This window comes from Plectropomus leopardus, chromosome 17, assembly GCF_008729295.1.
Source record: "Plectropomus leopardus isolate mb chromosome 17, YSFRI_Pleo_2.0, whole genome shotgun sequence".
In the NCBI taxonomy this organism is placed as follows: Eukaryota; Metazoa; Chordata; class Actinopteri; order Perciformes; family Serranidae; genus Plectropomus; species Plectropomus leopardus.
In genome coordinates, this window is record NC_056479.1 from 22949411 (window position 1) to 22968689 (window position 19279).

A 19279-nucleotide genomic window follows, 5' to 3' on the forward strand; every position below is an offset into this window, starting at 1 on the left:
ATTAAATGATAAGCAAAAGACTCAGCTGGACTGAATGACTAGGACTTACCCTGTAAAAAAGGAGAATCTTATGAATTTGAATGTAGTTTTCTTGATGACTTTTACTGTGAAAATCGCTGGCAGTGGAAGCACACTTCAGAAATTTAATCTCTGGGCCCACCATGAATTTATAATATTGTTATAAAATGGCTAAAGAAAGAAGAGATTTCCACTTGATGATGTAAGCATAGCTGCAATTTCTGGTTCTGGTTTTGCCTCTGACGATTTCAGACAAGACAAATTTGCAGAAAAATTTTAAAACTCGTATAAGTAATGAATGGATCACCTTGTGCGTCAGGTCTTCATTATAGGGGAAGGTGTTAGATGTGGGAGTCTGTCCGTTCTCTGTGTCCGTGTCCACCGCAGACGATCCGTATGCGCTGTCTGAGGACACCAGCTTCACCTCCTCCTGCCTCCGAGTTTCACAGCTGTCATCCATCCCGTTTGTTCTTGAATTTAAAAGCGTTTTCTGATCAAAACAGACAAGCTTCTGAAATTAAAGTGTTAAACGTCTTCAGCTTTGTCTCCTGGTCATCGCCTCGACCACTTCTTCTCTGCGTCCCTTTATATCTTCAACAAAGACACAAACCTGACTAAATATTTAAGACAGGTGTAGTTTACAGTATTCATGAGGTAAAAACCATGTCGGGCATTTCTACAAGGAGGTGTTCAGCACCCTGGAGAGCGCCACTTCTTCTCATAAACATGTCCTACATGTGCTTTAAAGAGAGAAACCTTTACACTATTACATTAAAGATGAGCTACATGGTGAGAGAAAACAGCAGCACAAAAACCTTATAGGGTTTTGTTTTTTTAATTTTATTGAGTCATCAGTCAGGATGCCTGTCCTATGATTTTCCCAGAGGCAAACAGTGACGGGCTGAAGTTGCCCACTCAGAGCTCAGATGACTCACCCTGCGAACTGCTGCTGGTTATTACAGCGGCACGGACCTCGAGAGACCTCAACCCTCCCAAAAACAGGTCTGCTTTAAACGACACTGAGCAGGCGGGACTTTCAAATACGATATTAGACAGCAGTTTTTAATAGTTTAACAGAGCACTGGAGATGAACAAACATACACACTTCCTCTCAAACAGTATAGAAAAATAACATCTGTTCAGCTGATTACGCTTCGCTCGCTTACATCAATAAAACTGGGGCTTCACTGAAGCAACTGTACTGTGCAAGGTAAACAAGGTCACTTGAAACTCATATGGTGGCCGACTATTATTTAACATTTAAAATCAGGTAAAAATGCAAACTAAGACACAGACGAGGGGGTCACTATCCTCTGAAAAGGCATTCATTGCACATCTCTGGAAGCAATCATCCCGTAGTAAACGATTCATCTTCCCACTAAGTGAAGGCAGCTTAGATTCTTTGATCATGCTAAAAAAAACACAGACATACAGTGTACCGTTGAACTGGTTGGTGGACTTGAAAGAGTTGACTTGTAATGCATGGTGAGAAATGAACCAGCCTGTTTGGCGAACAAGAGCACACCAACACACAGAAATGACAATACTGCATATAAACCGAAACACAGGAGGTAAAAGTCATTCGTCTAACGACGGTTGCAATTTAAGTCTTAAATTTAAGAGAAAAGTTTGGAGGATTTTGGAAATTATTTGCTGTCTCATTCTCATTTACCTCTGGAAAAGAAAGCAAACAAAACAATTGAAGTGAAATCCAAATTTTCTTCACCTTGCTAAGTTGGCCTTAGCTCAAAAGATTTCTGGAGACAAAAAAAACACTAAATTGTCGCAGAGGATTTCACCTTTACAGTTAATTCTTGAGCTTAAAAACCATCCCAGCTTAAGGGCCAATTAGTCGCTTGTTCTAAAGTTTTAAAATATCAGTGGTCTTTCTTGTTTGTTGCTATAAAGCTGTAGCTTGTTTTATCATTTATTTTAAGGGAATTTTGAACGTACCCTTGCTATCTGTGTCTAGGCACTTCCTTTGACCAGAAAAACAACTTTGAGGCTTGGAAACAATGGACATTAAAGACAACTAAACACTTTCGGTTCGGGAAACAGACAAAACAAATACAGTAAAAAAATAAAAAATAATGCTCAAAAATGATGTCACAGTAAAGAGAACTAAAAAAACACTCTCTCTATACTCTCTTTCCTTGTCTTTTCCTAACACAGGTAACAGAATATTTAGTGATGTGTCTGTGCAGGGGAGTGACGGCGCAGGCGTTTGCTTTTGAGTCTACTGCAAAATGAAACTGATGTGACCTCATCCGTGACTCTAACTTCTGCTCCTTTCACTGTAACCAGTGACCTCTGTGTAACATCGTCTTACAGTAAAGTGCACTTCATCTGTCTGCTCCTTATGCTTACATAATAATGCTTCAAAATAAGCACAATAATATGATTCAGAGGCTCCACTCTCCCTTGAAATGAAGAGGAGCCTGTTGTTGAGTTTTGACAACTGCTCTCTGATTCTTTCAAAGCAGAGGAAAACTGTGCGCCCACACAGAGTTCAAACATGCGCTGAGGGGTTTTTTGACTGAAAACCTGTGTGCCAGCAAAATAACATTATACATCTGGCGTCCGTGTAACCATTCAGCAAACGATGACACGAGCCTTTGCGCTCGCAAACTTCTATGTGCAAATTTCCTGCAGTCACGTCCTCCTCTTTTGAGTACCGCTTCACTGAGAATGTCTCGACTCCTCAGCGCAGGAGGATGTCTCTTTGTTTATGTGCCCTTGAGCTCGGAGACAATATCCGGTTCACACAGGTTCTTTCGGAGCTCTGCAGTCCAGGTCCAGCTCTCCCTCACTCATCCTGTGTATGCATTGAAATCTACAGTCTCTCCTCTCTGGGGGCTACCTGATCCGCCCATCACTTTTGACTGGGGCCAGTTCAGACTTGGGGTCCGGGGACAGAGAGCTCCAGGACGTCTTGGAGCAAAGTCCAATTGCTGGGCAAGAGGAAGTCTGTGTGGCGCAAAGGCCGCCTGTAACCCAGTAGGCCCCTATGCTGCTGTCCACCCACGCTTCCAGGGCCTGACCCACGAGCTGGGCTTTCCGCTGAGCCTCGTGCATGGCGGGCTCCTGCGGAGGCAGCTTCAGCACAGAACTCAGCTGCTGGAAGCTCTGCTCCAGGTACAGGTTACCTGGAGGACCTGCGTGGAGCCAGCTGTCCTCTTCTGGGGCGGACATTCATATTTGCAGGCAGAGAGAAAATTGAAAGAGAAAATGAGCATTTGAAAGATTCAACAAAACTTTACGAATGAGTTAGAAAACGTTAAACCTTCAACTAGTCAAGTGACTTTGTAAATTATTTCTTATCATCAACAATCCCATGAAAAGACCAATGTGTACTGCCTGTGAGGGTGCTCCGAATTATTGGACATCAGTCTTTATGGCTAATATTTTGCTTGGTTGGTGCTTTCTGTTAAGGCCAATCTAAAAAGCTGACAAAAACATGCAAGGCAATTTCTCTACATGCCACTAAAATGCAGAGAGAAAGGTAAACACAAGTGAGGGTTATACGCTACGGTTCGTGTGTTTGTGTGTTTGTGTGTTTGTGTGTGTGTGTGTGTGTGTGTACATGCAAGGGAATGGCAACATGAAACTGTTGCAGGGCAAGTAATGACTCAACCTGTTTTAATCATATAACGAGTTTGACTAAAATGACACAATTATTGGTTTTGGGTCAACTAGATGGATTGCAATGTAATAAATATACATAATATATAACCAGAAAACTAAAAAGGCTACAAATAGACCCCGTGCTTCCAGCAATCTGTGATCAGCTCAAAAAATTCTGATCAGAGCACCATTAATTGTCTGTGTATCCAAAGCTTGATATAATTATGCTTCCTATGAAGCTCAATTGTTGTCAAAAAAAGACTAAAAACATCAGTGGGCCACAGCAGCAATAATGACACGTCTCTTTATTACCATAAACGCTGTAGCCTATTTTGAGTCAATCCCACGTGCAACTTCCTGCTGCCAGAAATACTCAATAATGCACCATATTTGAAACTATATACTGGTATCCCACAACTGGGCAGAGTGCCACAGACTGACAAGGGATGCTGGCAAGTGGTGTATTTCATGGGAATTGTTTACAATAAGAAAAATATGGAACATCAGCAGCTGAAACACTCTGAATCCAAGTCTTACCTTTGCGTAGCGGCTCCTTATCTTTGAAGGTCAAGGGCATGACAAGGAAGCGAACTTCCGCCACGCGCTCCCATTGTTTTAACACCCGTACCGTCCAGGTGCCAGGCCGCAGGGGGCGTTGCAATGGGGGTTTGTACTGGGTGTACTCTGCATCCACGTCCACTGTAATGTCATAAGATGCTGCGACCACCAGAGCTGGATCGATCCACACAATAGTGGCTGTGAGGTTGGGGCCACGTGCCCACTTCTGGACTGCAAGTGGTTCATTCAAAGGACCGATGACGCCACCGAAGTTACGGAAGATTCTTTCTTTAGGATCCCACTCTGTGCCGATCTGCCGGGGAGAAAGACAAAAGGAATCACAGTCTGTAGAGTCCTAAAATAACAACACTGCAAAACAACGTGTCTTATGTGTTCAACTTTCGGATTTTATTTAAGGACAAAGAGAGTGAATGTGTTAGCACTTTCAGCTTCAGCCTTCCTTCCAATATTAACAAATTTTTAAACTAATTAAACATCAAAGTCCAGTTTGGCCAGGTGATCAAGCCCTGATAAAACCACCCCATTTTTTTCATATCAGGAAGAAAATCTTCCAGGAAAGCAGTTTTCCTAAAGTACCTAGATATTAAAAGTTTGCACAGGACAGAATCTTCAATGATAATGAATCCTCATCATCCTCATCTTCTTACCTCCAAATTCTTGAGCCTTTCAAACTCCTTGAGGTTTGTCTCAAGGACAAGCGATGCTTGAGGCACTGCCCACATCTCTAGTGTCTCCCTGACCTTCGAACCCACAGCCTGGACTTCCTGACGCACCAGATATCCTTGGAAACGGTCGTCATAAAAGTACACGTGCACTGATAGAGGGTAGCCCACTGGCTCAAACCTAGACATACAAAATTATTATATTCAGTAAAGACATAAACCTGTAATCTTTTAGAGATCCCCAAAAACTGAAAAAAGTGAACAGTTTCTACGGACCTGCAGGTCTCCATGTTGCTCTGAGTAGTCACCAGATTCTTTAGGCCCAGGCGAAAGAAAGCATTGTAAGCAGTGAGCGCCGTGTCACTGAGTGAGCCCACGCCGTCCAGCTGCTCAAACAAGCTCTCCCAGTACGCCTTGATGGCAACAGTGCCCGGAGCGTACTGGCCATACAGGTGAGTGTCCAGGATGTCTATGGCCTCCTGGTTCACTGTTGACTCAAACTTGCGGGCAAAGAATGTCGGACGGGTCAATTGCTGTGGATTAGAGAAAAAAAAAGAAATAAGCCTTTGAGACACTGAACCAACCTGGTAGTAATAAAACATCAGAGCATGGTTACAGATATCCAGTTATTACGTGTTTTTGACAAGGAAGAAATGTTGAAGTCCGACATATTTCAATCTCTCTATTCATAACGTGTGGTGAAAATAATTCCCTCTGAGAATACACTGACCTAACAACATGTGAGCATCTGATAACGGTGTTCTATCATGTAAAATCAGATGCTCTCTGTCTTTAAAACAATCATGCATTTCTATTCTGTTATATAAACTAACCATACAGCTCTCAGCTTCACGCTTGAGATCAGACTGAAAACATAACGATTGTGGCGCTTTCAAGGCGAGCGACAGGAATAAATGGAAATGGCTCATACAACAAAAGTTCAGGAAGTTCCAACAGAAAACAAAGCTGGTTGTTGCTGGTGTTCCTTTCAATTTCAGTTAGGACATGAAAATTCTTTATGTTTATATGTTTCCCAAACAAATGTGGGAGAGTGTAATATTTCTTTATTTTAAAATAGCACTATTATATGCAAGTTTATTGACAGCACTTATTTTAAGTGGCCATTTTAAGTGATTTTTAATTAATTAAAATAAAGTTAGGAATATTAAACAGTATTTCTGCAAATAGAGGCCCAGAATTCTCAACACTGGTCTTGGAGCTCAGTAAACACAGGACATTAAAACCTTCCAGGAAATGTAAACCGGCAACATTTTTTTTTTAAATGGAAAAAAGGAAACGGAAACCCTGATTGAAAGACTTGGAAACTACAAGCTAGGTAAAAAAATACAACAAGGAAATGGATGAGTTGTTGCTCTGCAGCTGTCCTATTCACCTGGATCCGGATGAGGTCTTGTGGTTTGAAATCATTGGGAGAGCAGCCACACCAGTCCACAATGTGCTTGTACTGGCATTTACATCCCAGCTTACGGTTCCAGTTGGTGACACGCAGGTTGTTGTCCACAAGAGTGTCACACATGTGACTGTTCCCGAGCACCGTGTGAAAGAAGGACTATAAAGAAGCAGGAGTAAATATATCATTTACTGTGATGAGCAGTAAAACAAAGACCATGTTGTGTTAATGTGAGGTTACTGTAAATGGTCAAAGACAAGTATAAACAGTTTATATCCACTGACTCTAAATTGCAAAAGGTCACGCCTCTGTAGCCTCAAACAACAGGGGACAAACCACGGCACCTCCTCTGAGACATTAAACCCCACAGTCAGATAAACTCAAGTGAACCCTTCTCTCGTCTGGCACCTCTGCTGCACGCTGCGCCTGAAAGCTTAAAGTATTACATTATCTCCGCTGCTTGGCTCCTCTGACTTGGCAGGGGAGGACGAGCCGGAGACAGACTTGTATATCAAACTGTCTGTCTCAACTACGGGAGATAAACAGGCCACCTAAGGCTGACTTACCTCAGCGGGGAGCAGGGCGTACGAATAGAACTGCTTCAGCCCAGACACCAGGTCATCCTGGGAGTTGATGACGTACTCCACGAAGCGGTGGGTGAGCGCAAACCAATCAGAGCCACCTGAGACCTCCAGGCCTTCTGGGATGCTGCGTTCTCCGAGACGCCACATGTGGTTGTCACACTCGTGGAAAAGACGGTCAAGGCCCTGCTTCTTGATAAACCTTCAGCACAGAACACGATTTAAATTGATGTGCTGGAGAGACAGTGCAGTGCTTTCTGCAGCATTCATCAAAGTAAATGATCTAACAAACAGTTTCTGTCTGAGTTGCCACGCTGTGTTAAATAATGGCACAAGAATCACTTCATCATGTTGCTTTCTGCCTCTCGTGTGATATCAACAACAAGTTAGAATGGTTTGCTAATTGGTCCCATTGGCTGCTGACGACTTGCTGGAATATCTCTACAGAATCGACATGCATCATTACATCTAAACTATCCCTTTCATTTATTGGAGTGTGCTGTCAGATTAAATTAACGCAAAAATGCCAAACAAATGTGTGTGGTAGCTGGTCTGTATTTTACAGCTGGCAAACTCACCGGGCGTTTTCTCTCCCGTGGGACTTGAGGAAGTTCTTGTCTCTTTGCTGTGACAGAAACGCAACCAGTTCATCATTGGTCCTGCAGGAGGGCATTAAGGTGAGAATTGAGAGAAAGAGGGGTTAGGTCAGGACAGAAAAAAAGATTTCTGGAAGTTTCTTTGGAAAACACAATGCTTGCTTGAGTGGTGCTGGCTGACAATATCCATGAGTGAAATAAAGCAAAAATTGATCAGCAAGAAAGAATTAACTGCCAGCTCTGTGATTCAGTGACCAACACAATCAATTTAATGCTCTTTTTCATCTGGCAAATGTTACAGCTGCTACTTATTTTGCAAGAAAAGTCACAATCACTGATGAAGGCATAAAAATTGAAAGCCTAGTAGGAACTCTTTCTGCAGAACTACACCCAACAACCACATTACTGTGCAGAAGGATGTGTGCATCTACTGCTAAATCACCTAGCACCACTGTGCTAGGTGATGTTACAGCTCACCCGAGGAGAACGCCATGAAAGTTTACATCTCACGTTACCAAGAGCACAAGTCTTTTTTTCATGAGTAGATGCACAAATTTTCAAATATATTTTTGAGCATCACAAGCCTAATGCCATCTAGTTCCATCATATTGGAGAGAAGGCAGACATCTCTACAGCTGATATCTCCAACATGCAGCAACTCACATCAAAACAATCATGAGTAATACATAAAAAGCACTACAGGTGCAAATATGTATTTCTGAGGTGAACTGTCACTTTAAACCAGCAATGAAAACATCAAATAAGAAATAATCAAAGCACTGGTGAAGATGTAAAGACAAGCTTTGATGCAGTATTTGCACTGGACATGCTGCATTTAACAGTGTAAGTACAGAGCTACACAGGGATATCTGGTATTTGAGAATTTTGCTGTGGACTGAGGAAGTTACATAAGAACATTACTCAGCTGACTGACCTGGTGGGAAAATCTGTAGCGCTGAGGTTGATGAAAAAATCCCACTTCCAGTCCAGCATGGAGAGCAGGTCCTGCATGCTGCGTAGGTAGGCCTTCAGAAGGCTTGCACCACCCCAGATGGTAACCATCCGCCACGGCGTGGCCCTTATGTTTGGGTACTGCTGGGCTATCTGCAGGACCTCCCGATGCATGTAGCCAGACCGCTGGAGAATTTCAAAGCAAGAAGGTCAAACAGCTAATTGAGTGAAAACTGAGTTTCCGCATCACAAACGTAATCTATCTCCCACAGATCTGCAGCTGCCACTGTGCCAAGACAACCACACAGATCTGGCTCGTGTTGAAAGAGAATCTGATCGGAGCAGAACAACGGCCACATGGTGCTTTGTTTTGTGGGTCACTGTGATGATAGGAAGAGGAAATTAAAATGAGCTATTTTTGTCTTGTGGCACATTTAATTCTCAAAGTGGCAACAGGCGACAGCCACACAGAACTAAGATGAAGTGAGCTAACAAAAAAATGTGGCTTAAACTTCAGGAGGGAATAAAGGATGAGACGGAAGAAGTCAAAGAGCCACCCTGCTGTCAAGCTTCATGCAGCGGAGACATAAAAAGTGGTGAAAGATATAGCTGTGAGTGAGCACGTGTGACCGTTTGTCTGAAGACAGCAGGAAGCCGAAATCTGTAGGTTCAAAAGACCTTTTTTTATTTCCCCTTGGAGCTAAATTAGATTAATTACCAACTAATTAACAAGCAGCCTGTTTCCAAATAAACACGGCTAATAAAGGTCCTGAAGCGATAAATGGGCAGTTTAACAGAAAAAGACACTTTAAATTAATTGTTTGGGGACACAAAGTCCAATTGTGTTTAGTGAAGCACAAACAATGGGCTACTGACTCTGTCCTGTGCCAAATAAAGAGTGGACACGTCTTTAAATTTAGCCAGAATTTCTCTGATATTGCAAGAGTCTGAGGGCATACTCGTTGTGTTAATACAGGAGACAACAGCAACAGAAATGACAGCCTTTAACTCACAGTGCTCACAGCGCAGAGTGCAGAGGATCTGGCAGACTGACTCCAGGACAACCTGACCTGTTTTACAGCCTCATCTCTCAAACAGGCTTTCTGCTCAGAGATAAATTAGTCTAGGCTGGCAACGTGTCTAAGATGGTGTCTGTGCTGTGTCTGTCCCACTGACTACTTATTCATCACTGCCTCCGGTGAGTCTCCCTAGAGTCCCTTGGCAGCAGAACAGAGCGGCTCCCCGGGACTCGGCAACCTTTCCGGCTGCACAGGTGCACCGACGACAGCCACCTGTTTCTCTGAGCGGAACACACCTGAGGTCCCTCCCTCGGTATCACCAGTGAGCTCTACATTTGTCTTTTGCCTTCCAGCTGCACATGATAGCAGACTTTTCCTCCGCTAAATCCAGACCCTAAGAATAACCACACTTTACTCAATCCAGGCTAATCTCCTTTACCACACTGTGAGACCCACGGGATATATTTAACCTTCATAATGCACGAAGACCTAACCGGTAAACGCATTTGTGAGCTCAGTGAAGCCAATGCCAAGCGGGGTTCTGCCAAGTACTTTCTCCAATGCTCAGCTTAAACATAAATAAACAGTAGTGTAGGCTACTATCTCTTATTTGGATATTTCTATCATGCAGAGATGTGCTTTCTGTGTGCAAGCAAGGACAACTGTGATGCTGTGTACATCAAACAAGAGTGTTTGTTTTTCAAGGCACTGTGATCTCCTTTTAGAGCTTACCTTGTCCACATGGATGTAGTAGTAGTGGTCTTGGTGATAGATGGCTTTGATGAGGCGCTTGAGCTGCCGTACAGCACGGCCATGGACCATCAGAACGAAAGCAACTCTGACGGGGTTCTCCACTTTGGACAGGATGTTGTCCAGCTCGCCAACAGCCTGAGCTTGATTTGATATACCTGGTCAAAGATGAAAGAAAATATAGGACTGACTCAGTAAGAGTTTCAAGAATAATATATCATAGACTGGGTGTTGCGACAGAGACAAAGGGAACTTTTCAACAGATAAATATTGATTTTAGAATGTTACATGATAGGCTAATGTGTGAAATGTATAGGATTGTTTTGTCCTTTTTGTTTGTCCTCAAACAAAGCATCCCACACACAGTAACACTACCAACTGTGGTAACTAGAACGCACCAAAAAACAGTGTTATAATGCAGTCATGTACTACAGCTATACAAGTATTTAAAACCAGAGAGATGTGGATTGATGGGCTATGGGTTATTGCCTATGATATAACCCCACCACAAGTTTCAAGGGATATTCAAGAAAATTTGGTCATAAGTAGGTTTGGGTACTGACCCTGCTTTGTCTGTACTAAAATAAGTGCTAAATGTCAGAACCTGTGAGTGCATCTTGGTAAGAACACTGGGTTCAGACAGCAGGCGGAAGTCAAGGTTCCTGCACATTTTAATAAAAGTTTAAGTTTATAACAAAATTAAAGTGTACATTGGTGCTTCAAATAACACTTATATGGCCTTGGCTGCCTGTCTTAATTGTGCCATCTCAAAAATGCAGTACTATTTAAAAGTAGTATTTGGGCAAAGGTATGGAAACATGTTGAATCACGCCTTCACATCATTTTTCTTGCCCAACATGCTGGCATTATTCAAACACATCAGATTCTGTTCACACATAATCTCAGTTATTGGCATACATTCAGGGAGAGATGTAATATAGGGAAAATATAAAGAAAAATAGGTGATGGTAAACAAAAGATCACATATTAGAGCTACGTTATAGCTAGTCTCCAGAAAATACATTTCTTACAATGTCACATTACATGGAAAGTAAACTATGGAAGGAACACTGTAACAATTAATCTAACAAAATCTATACACAAGAAAAATTCAAAATCAGACAAATAAATGAGCAATCGCATTGAGCTATAGCTTTAATGTCATCACACTGTCTGTGCTCATGTTCTCACCGAGCTGGGGGCAGAACTGAGGAAGTGCGTCTGGCATGAGCTTCCCGGCCTGATGCTGACACACGATGTTGGCGATCTCCTGTCGGCACTGCTGTGAACCAGCGCGATGAAGGGCAGACAGCGCGTCCTTGCCTATGATGTCACATTTAGGCACAAAGTCACTGCTGGGGGCTTGGTGCGCCCCGTCCACGCTGCCTGGCTCCCCCAGTATGGCGGCAGCGGGTAACTTGGCTGCCCCATCAGTGCCACCGCGGGTCTCGCTGAAGTTACGACTGCTGGACAGATCATGTAGGACCACACCTTCCAAACCAACTCCTGTCATCCCCCGCTCCTGTGGAGACCTCAGCCTGCTGCTGGGCTTTTCTCCTTTGTGGCCGGTCCCTCTCCTCAGCGCACTGGCTGCTGTTCCTCCTATCCTCTCCGACCTGCCGCTCCATCTGCCCCTGTTCCTCCCAGACAAAGAGTTTTGTTTCTCCCAAAGTGCGGTGTCTCTTTTAGGGTCCTGGCTGTTGTGGTCAGGCAGCTTAGATCGTCGTGTTTTTCTCTGAGAGAGGAGAGAAGAAGAAAACAGTATGCACAGAGAGAGAGAGAGAGAGAGAGAGACAAAGAATAAAAATACATTTTAAATCCAGATTTATTGCAATGAGAACATCTTGGACAAAGACTACTGGGAGGAGACGTTGAATCACAATCCAGGAATGACATAAGGTAAACTAAGACCACCACTAAGACAACAGCTGAAAGAGCCCCAGAGGGAAGGATGTGTTTACTTGGTTTTGTTGTTTCCTTTTTTTCTCTCCATTTCTCTGATCTGGGTTATTTTTAGCTGAGCCTCAGCCTTTTTGTGGAGCTAATCTGCAAAAAGCACAGCTCCGGATAGCCACACACACTCAAAAACACATAATGAATCCAGAGATTCACTGGAGAGACCTCAACCAACCCCTGTCTGCACCCTCTGGCCAAAAATGCAGGAAGAATGCATACAAATGTGTGTGTGTGTGGGTGTGTGTGTGTGTGTGTGTCACACACAAACATACATGAAACTGAGCATGACACCTCAGACATTATGCGGAGAATCCTTAAGAGCTGCTACTGTGTGTTAGAGCTGAAACGATTGATCAGTGAAATGTCAACTTTTGAATTAATCACCAACTAATTTGATAATTGATTTAATTTTAATTAAAAAAAGTCATATTATCGGATTACAGCTTCTTAAATGAGTATTTTCTCTTTTCTTTGCTCCTCTGTGACAGTAAACTGAAAATCTTTCAGTTGTGAATAAAACAAGACATTTGTGGACATCATCTTAGGCTTTGGGAAACTCTGACATTTTCTGACATTTTATAGACCAAACTAATTGATTAATTGAGAAAGTAATCCGCAGATTAATCGACAATGAACAAATCTGTTTGTTGCAGCCCTAGTGTGTGTACAGCACTCTGCTCTCAAAAAAATCTGTAATACCTTATATATCGGCATATCGGATATCACCAAAATATCCAATATCGTGCCTCCCTAAAAGACAGCTATATTATGCATATGTGCTCTCTCCCTGACATTAGCCCGCGCTTTGACCCAGCTTTGTATTATTATTCTTCCTTAATATGATTAACAAATCTGCAGCATCAAAGCATTTCATCATGACATCTCGATCTGTGTATTTGCATCTCAAAATCATCCTCTGAGACTTTATAACTGTATAGACTCCATTAAATGCCAAGACATGATCCTCTTACAGTATATCTGCTTTGCTTTGAAGTAATAAAGTTGTTCAAGTGTCCCAAAACTGCAATCTTTGGCTGTAACATCCTTAAAGGAGCCATTAAAACCAGAAAGCATTTGTCATCTAGTTGTGGTTCAGTAAAATCTATAAGGAAAGGATCAGCTCTGAGGGATGTGTTGAACTGTGTGTTTCCCCGTTGGAAGATTGTAGTTTATCTAAATAAAAGCTAGAAGGTTTGTCCTTTGCAAACAAAAACATACACAAAGGTGTTGAGGTAGTGTAATGGTGTTGAAGTCCAGTTTTGGATGCACCACAACCATCATAAATCAGGGTTTCTTCCTTCAGTTTAAATGTTCAAAACAAGAATATAGAGAGAGTCAGTCTTACTGGGGCACAAATCACACCTCCAAAAATGGAAAGCAGGCTTTGAAAAAAACAGGACTTAAGCCATTTTTTAATCTTCTAGCCAAACAGCATCACAGCTTTGGCACACTAGATTACTGGATCATACAAAAAGCCCTTCAAAATGTGCACTTGGAGGAGAGGAAGAAGAACAGTGAGTGGGCTGCGAGCTTTCTGCCTCTGTCAGACGATACGGCAGAACGCGGCCTCACGCTGCTGGCACGCCGACAGCCCAGAGACGGTGGGAACAAGGGAGGGATTGGTGATGCGTGGTTGGACAAGGAGCCAGATAATACAGTGCCAATAAACCAGCTGCCAACCAACACAGCGCAGTCTGCCGCTGATTGCCAACTGCACTCTCAAACCCGTTACAGTAAGAGGCATTGTGAAGCCCAGTTACATACCAGTCATCGCAGTGAAAGCCTCCTTCAGTGAGCTTACATGCACTTGAGTGACCTGGTTATTGTCAGCTTTTCTACACAAACCTCATGTCCTAAAAGTCACCTTAACAACAAACCTAGGTTCCTTTAATTGGGTTAAAGGATTAAGAGACACACAGTTGGATTTTTGCTAGCGAAACACAATAATCAGGAAAAAACTTTTCTTCACAACATTCAAGTTCTGGAGAATGATTCATATTTTTTCCAACAGTGATGGTATATTTTCTTTCTGTCTTGGCTAATAGCTGCTAAATTCAGAGAACCATAAATTTTCATGGACAAAATTTCAAAACTTTTACATGACGTTTCTCATACGCAAAAAAGAAATTTATTGCTCCACTTGCTCAGCGTTTTTTGAACATATAAGATTCAAACTCTATTCAAACTTAATTTCAGCATCCCACATGATGTGTTCAAGGACCACTGGAATTTTTTAAAAATCCAATGATAATTTCTGTTTTTACAGTTTGTGACTGTGATAAATGGTGTCATTTTTTGCTGCCCATGTTCTTAAAAAAATGCCCTTTTTTCAAATACAAGAAAACAAAATTGCTGGAAATTTTTAAAGAAAACATGCCATCCAAACCCTAGGTTGTCTTTAAAAATACATTTTAAGAAAAAAAGAAGAAATCACCACAATGCTTTTACATTTTCGATAAAAACTGCCCAATTTTTCTTTGCTTTTTTAAATCGCCTAAAATATTGAAAGAAAAAAAAAGTCCAAAAAATGCAAATAAATAAACAGCCACTTCAAGTTCTTTGGACCTCCCCTAAAACCCAAAAAAATTATTAAAAAATTATTTGACATGCCGGGTGGGCAAAAATTAAGGGAGAGATGGAACACGAGAAGAAAAAGAAGAAACTCTGGTGATGAACAAATAAACAAACAAACAAAAAGTCACACATCAACACATATTAAAGCTACAATACGTCATCAGCTACAGAAAATAAATTCACCGTCATGTTATATCAATGTCATTTAATTTATTATACACAAACAACTTTCAATCATTTCTACAAGTTCCATGACTTTTCAAGGTCTGGAAAATGTGATGTGAAATTCCAGGTTTCCCATGACTGTGGAAACCCTGTAAATGAATAAAAACACCACTGTAAGCATCTTCTATGTCTGATAAAGACACTGCTTACTTTTTTTGGCTGCAAGAGTAAATGTTCTCACACATAAGACCAGCATGCAGCAGGGGCTAATGTTTCAATTTTCCTTATCACTCGTTTTCACAGTTTTAATTAACGCCATCATGTCAAAAATGTATTGATTCAAAGACAAGCCGGGCAGCCTCTTTACTTTCCAATTAAAGTCGAGTGAAACCATATCAGCGTCTCCATCTGCTGAAGCGGGGAGGCAGCAGCGAGCGCTCAGCTCTGTAGGACAGGATAGGCAAGCGGAGGGTGACACAAGGATGACAGTCTTCTTCGTCTTCTGCCCCCCCGTACAAGGGCTTTAAATATAAACGCACGTGGCTGTGTTCACACATGCACATCGAGCCGCTGATTAGAGCAGATGCGAGTTAACGCAGAGACCACGGAGCATGGAGGTATCCAGCCACTCTTACTCGTGTTGCCCGCATTGGCGAGCCTGCTTGACTGAACGTGCACTGCTCAGCGGTAAAGTGATGATTAATATGCATTCTTGAGCCTGAAATGTGATTCTGAATCTGTGAGAGTGCAAACACGGAGACGCCGTGCGCTGACATTTGCGTAGATGTCTGCCAACATAGCTGCATGTCAGACTGACATGTGAACGGAGCAGCAGTGTCACGTTACTGAAGCCAAAGTTCACGAGGAATGAATGAGCCTTGTTTTCAGCGTTAAATCATTAACAAAAAACAATGTGAAAATTGGATTATTGATAAAAAAAAAAAAAAAGAGCAATCTGCGATGCTTGTTAGTTTGGCCTGAGTCACTGGAGAGTAAATATTGTGTTGAGATTTCAGAGGTGTGCATGTCTGCTCGTTTATAGGTGAACCAAAGCTAAACCAAAGACCCCTACAGACATTTCTGTATCTTTGCTGAAGCATGTTTAAGCCCGAATGCACCTGATGAGGTGGCAGAAACCCAGGGGATTAAAATGCAAACAGTTGAAGGAAGTCAAAAGGATTATTGCGTCTGCAATATGATGAATGACATATCACACTTCCCGTTTTGTCACAGTGTCACACTTAAGTGTATCCAAAGGAAATGGATTACTTCATCTGGGCTGTCGTCACTCATATTACATGAATAAGAAAGCACCAGGAACGTACTGATGATTACCTTCGTGTTTACTGCTTAGCTCAGTTAAGTGAATTGGTCCACATCATTGCCTTGGGGGGACACTAGTCAGTCACAGCAGAATCATGATCTTTATTTTCCCCTCACTGGGTCAAACTTCTTCCCTCCATCACATCTGCTGCCTCCTCACCCTTCAGGCACAGATCTGTAATCTGTCCATATTGGGAGGAATATTATACACAGTTCATGCTTGTCATATCATGATAGGAGACAGCATGGTTCCCAACTCAGGTTTCAGCTTGCATTCCTGTGACTTTATCAGTATCGGTATGCTTCAAAAATGATTCCTGTACACCACTGATGCTCAACTTACAACCAGGGGGCCAATTTTGTTTGGTGTTTTCTAATCCACAATAAAAAATAAAGGTGCATAAGGTGCCGCAGTGCATAAAAGGGAATCAAATAGAGCTTGTTTATTAAAAAAAAGCACCAGTGGAGGATCCCCCACACCCTCTGGCAAAGGTCCTACTGTCTAAAATCTTTGTCCCAAAATCATCCTAAAATCCTAGAAACGTTTTAGAATCCGAGAAACAACCTAAAATCCCTGAAATGTCCTCAAATCCTTAAAACATCCTAAAATCTTAGAAACGTCCTAACATCTGAGAAACAACCTAAAATCCTAGAAACATCTTTCAATCTAAGAAATGTCCTCAAATCCTAGAAATGTCCCAAAAATCCATAAAACAACATGTATGGGGCTGCTGCGACTGGCCCCTGGCCTCCTGTCATTTTGCAAAAGTGGTCCCCAGGCAAAGGCAGTCTAGTATCCCTGCTGCACAGGTACAGTCCTCCAAGGGTCACATCTGTTAACAAGCTCACTTTACCTCATTTAGACAGAGAACAAGACCAGGCACTGCCTCAGGGTGCAGCGCTCCAGGTGTGCAGGGCAGACACAGAGATAAGCTTCCCACAGTGGACTTGGCTAATGCTGAATGACTTGTTTCAGCAGTGGAGGCAACTCTGTGCTCAACTTTAGCCTTTATCCCTGGGATATGCTCCCTCTGTGGAGTGATTCACAGCTTAGTGAAGGTCACAGAGACAGAGCAGCCCCTGCAGAGAAAGGCCTCTGGTGGATATAAATACAGAAAAAGTACAACAGATGCTGAATATCCTGGGAGAGCTGATGAAGCGTTTCAGCTCATAATTATGATCTGTTTATGATCAATGAATCATGACGGAGAGCTTTCACATGTTCCCCAAAAGTTGCATCACTTCATAGACCTCCTCTGACTCAGAAATGGGTAGCACTCTGCACAACATCACATTTTCCTAAAACCTCAGTGACTCCAAAAGAAATGCTGAGACAAACGCAAGTGTGAAGACCACTGCTGCTTCTTTAACAAGTTAACAACCGTTTACCGAGTAACGTTACAATCAATACTGTTAATACCACCGTTATGAACATGTATCAAGCTGTGCAGTATTGGTATTACAGCACTACTCCGGTGCCGTGGTCGGTGACAGACAGACAAGACAGGGCTGGTCCGGTTGTTCGGAAATGTTTCGGAGCGCCGATGTTCCCCAACTGCTAACTTAGCTAACATCAGCTAGCCTTACTGTATCATAACACACAGCGAGCTACGCTAAGCGCTAACGGCTAGCTCTACAATTAAATCCCACCGATTCACTGTCGCGTCGGAAACAGCCGGAGATACTGTAGCTCACCTCTGCCTCGCCTTCTTCCAGACTTCTCAGACTCCATACCACAAGTCCTTGGACCAGGAGGATAGTCAACGCGGCGGCAATCGCTAGTTTATATCGTCGGAGCAGCTTCTGTACTCGAGCGCTGGCCACCATTTTTCCGACTCCGGTTGACTCGGGGAGCGCGTGCAAGGGAGCATTCTGAACCGCGCGCGCTCGCGGTGTCGCTCGCCATCCTCAGGTTGGTGCAAAGTTTGTCTCCAAAACTTACAAAAAGCAAATGGATATAGCTTTTTTTTTCTATCGCGCGTTTATGTGTTAAGCCACACTGCAAAAAGAAAAAAAATAATTATGTTATTTTGGTTGATCCTTTTCAATTGTTGTCGAGTAGACAATATATTGTTGTTGGCATTGGTGGATAACGAAGGCAACGTATATCTCTGAGGTCTATATAAGTAACGGTAGTAATACCACAGTGTATAATGTGTAATAACAGTATGTAATAAGACAACCGTAGCTAAAATAATAAGAGTATACCAACAAAAATGACTGTAGGATGTTCAGTTTTATTAAATGTTCGACTTATAATCAAAATAATTTCACAATACACTTTACTTTTAATGGAAAAGGGGTTTGAGTGAGTAGTTCATGCATTTAGGTAAAATGGGACAAAAATTAAGCTAAAGTGGGACATTTTTTCAGGTGAAACCAGCATCTTTATCGGGACCAGGTGCAGGTTCATGGCAATTTTAGAATTTCTGTCACTAAAAAATAAGATAATGCAGTGATGCCATGGCAGCGACAGTAGTCCAGAATCAGCCATCATTGTTATACAGATGCATCTTTATTGTAGAAAACATGGCATTTAGGAAACAGGCAGCCAAAGAACAGGGCAGAAATGTTGGGAAACCTTTTTTAATGATTAACCACAGGTTACACAATGCTTTAATGAAATAATGATCTGATAAAACCAACACGACCATCCCACTTTACCTTAATAGCTGTCCTGCTTTACTTAAACATGTCATCAAAGAGAGGTTGGCATTTTCAATGTGTTTTAAGGTCTAAAGTGACTATATTGATTTACCTGGCAACACATTTTCTTTTTTTGAAAAATAGCAGTGATCTATAGCAAGTTCTAAAATGACCATGGTCTTCAGAGTTTTAAGTGTTTTTGGTAATACAAAGTGTCTAAAATAACCTCACTTCACGCTACATTAAGGTTTGTTATCATATTTGAATATTGGCAGTTTGTCCCCCCCATATATGTATTATAATTACTGGCAAACATATAGACATTTTTGAGAATTACAGCTCAGTTACTTATCTTATCCTCCTCTTTTTCCTGCTTCTACAAACACAAGCACCACACATAGATACAGCTATGTACAGATGCTGC

The 19279-nt window shown here is 42.1% G+C and overlaps 1 protein-coding gene across 2 annotated transcripts; it reads right to left on the bottom strand.

Moving 5' to 3' along the window:
- Positions 1 to 1670: 1670 nt before the first annotated feature.
- Positions 1671 to 18036, bottom strand: xylt2 (xylosyltransferase II). Of its 2 annotated transcripts, none has more exons than XM_042505619.1 (11): positions 17905 to 18036; positions 11383 to 11926; positions 10174 to 10349; positions 8406 to 8608; positions 7454 to 7534; positions 6861 to 7077; positions 6277 to 6453; positions 5160 to 5416; positions 4869 to 5064; positions 4180 to 4513; positions 1671 to 3194 (listed from the first exon to the last, which is right to left on the bottom strand). In XM_042505619.1, the coding sequence occupies exons 1-11, from the start codon at positions 18034 to 18036 to the stop codon at positions 2875 to 2877; spliced, it is 2637 nt and encodes an 878-aa protein (XP_042361553.1). In that variant the 3' UTR covers positions 1671 to 2874. The 2 variants fall into 2 exon arrangements, with proteins under 2 accessions (XP_042361553.1, XP_042361552.1); XM_042505618.1 differs by having other exon boundaries at positions 1671 to 3197.
- Positions 18037 to 19279: the final 1243 nt, after the last annotated feature.

Bases quoted from the DNA above. Each gene is read 5' to 3' on its own strand.
- xylt2 (XM_042505618.1), bottom strand. From the start codon at position 18,036: ATGGTGGCCAGCGCTCGAGTACAGAAGCTGCTCCGACGATATAAACTA. The intron at 10,350-11,382 runs GTGAGAACATGA...ATCTTTGACCAG, and splicing joins TCAGTTCTGCCCCCAGCTCG to GTATATCAAATCAAGCTCAG. The intron at 8,609-10,173 runs GTAAGCTCTAAA...GAAATTCTCCAG, and splicing joins ACTACATCCATGTGGACAAG to CGGTCTGGCTACATGCATCG.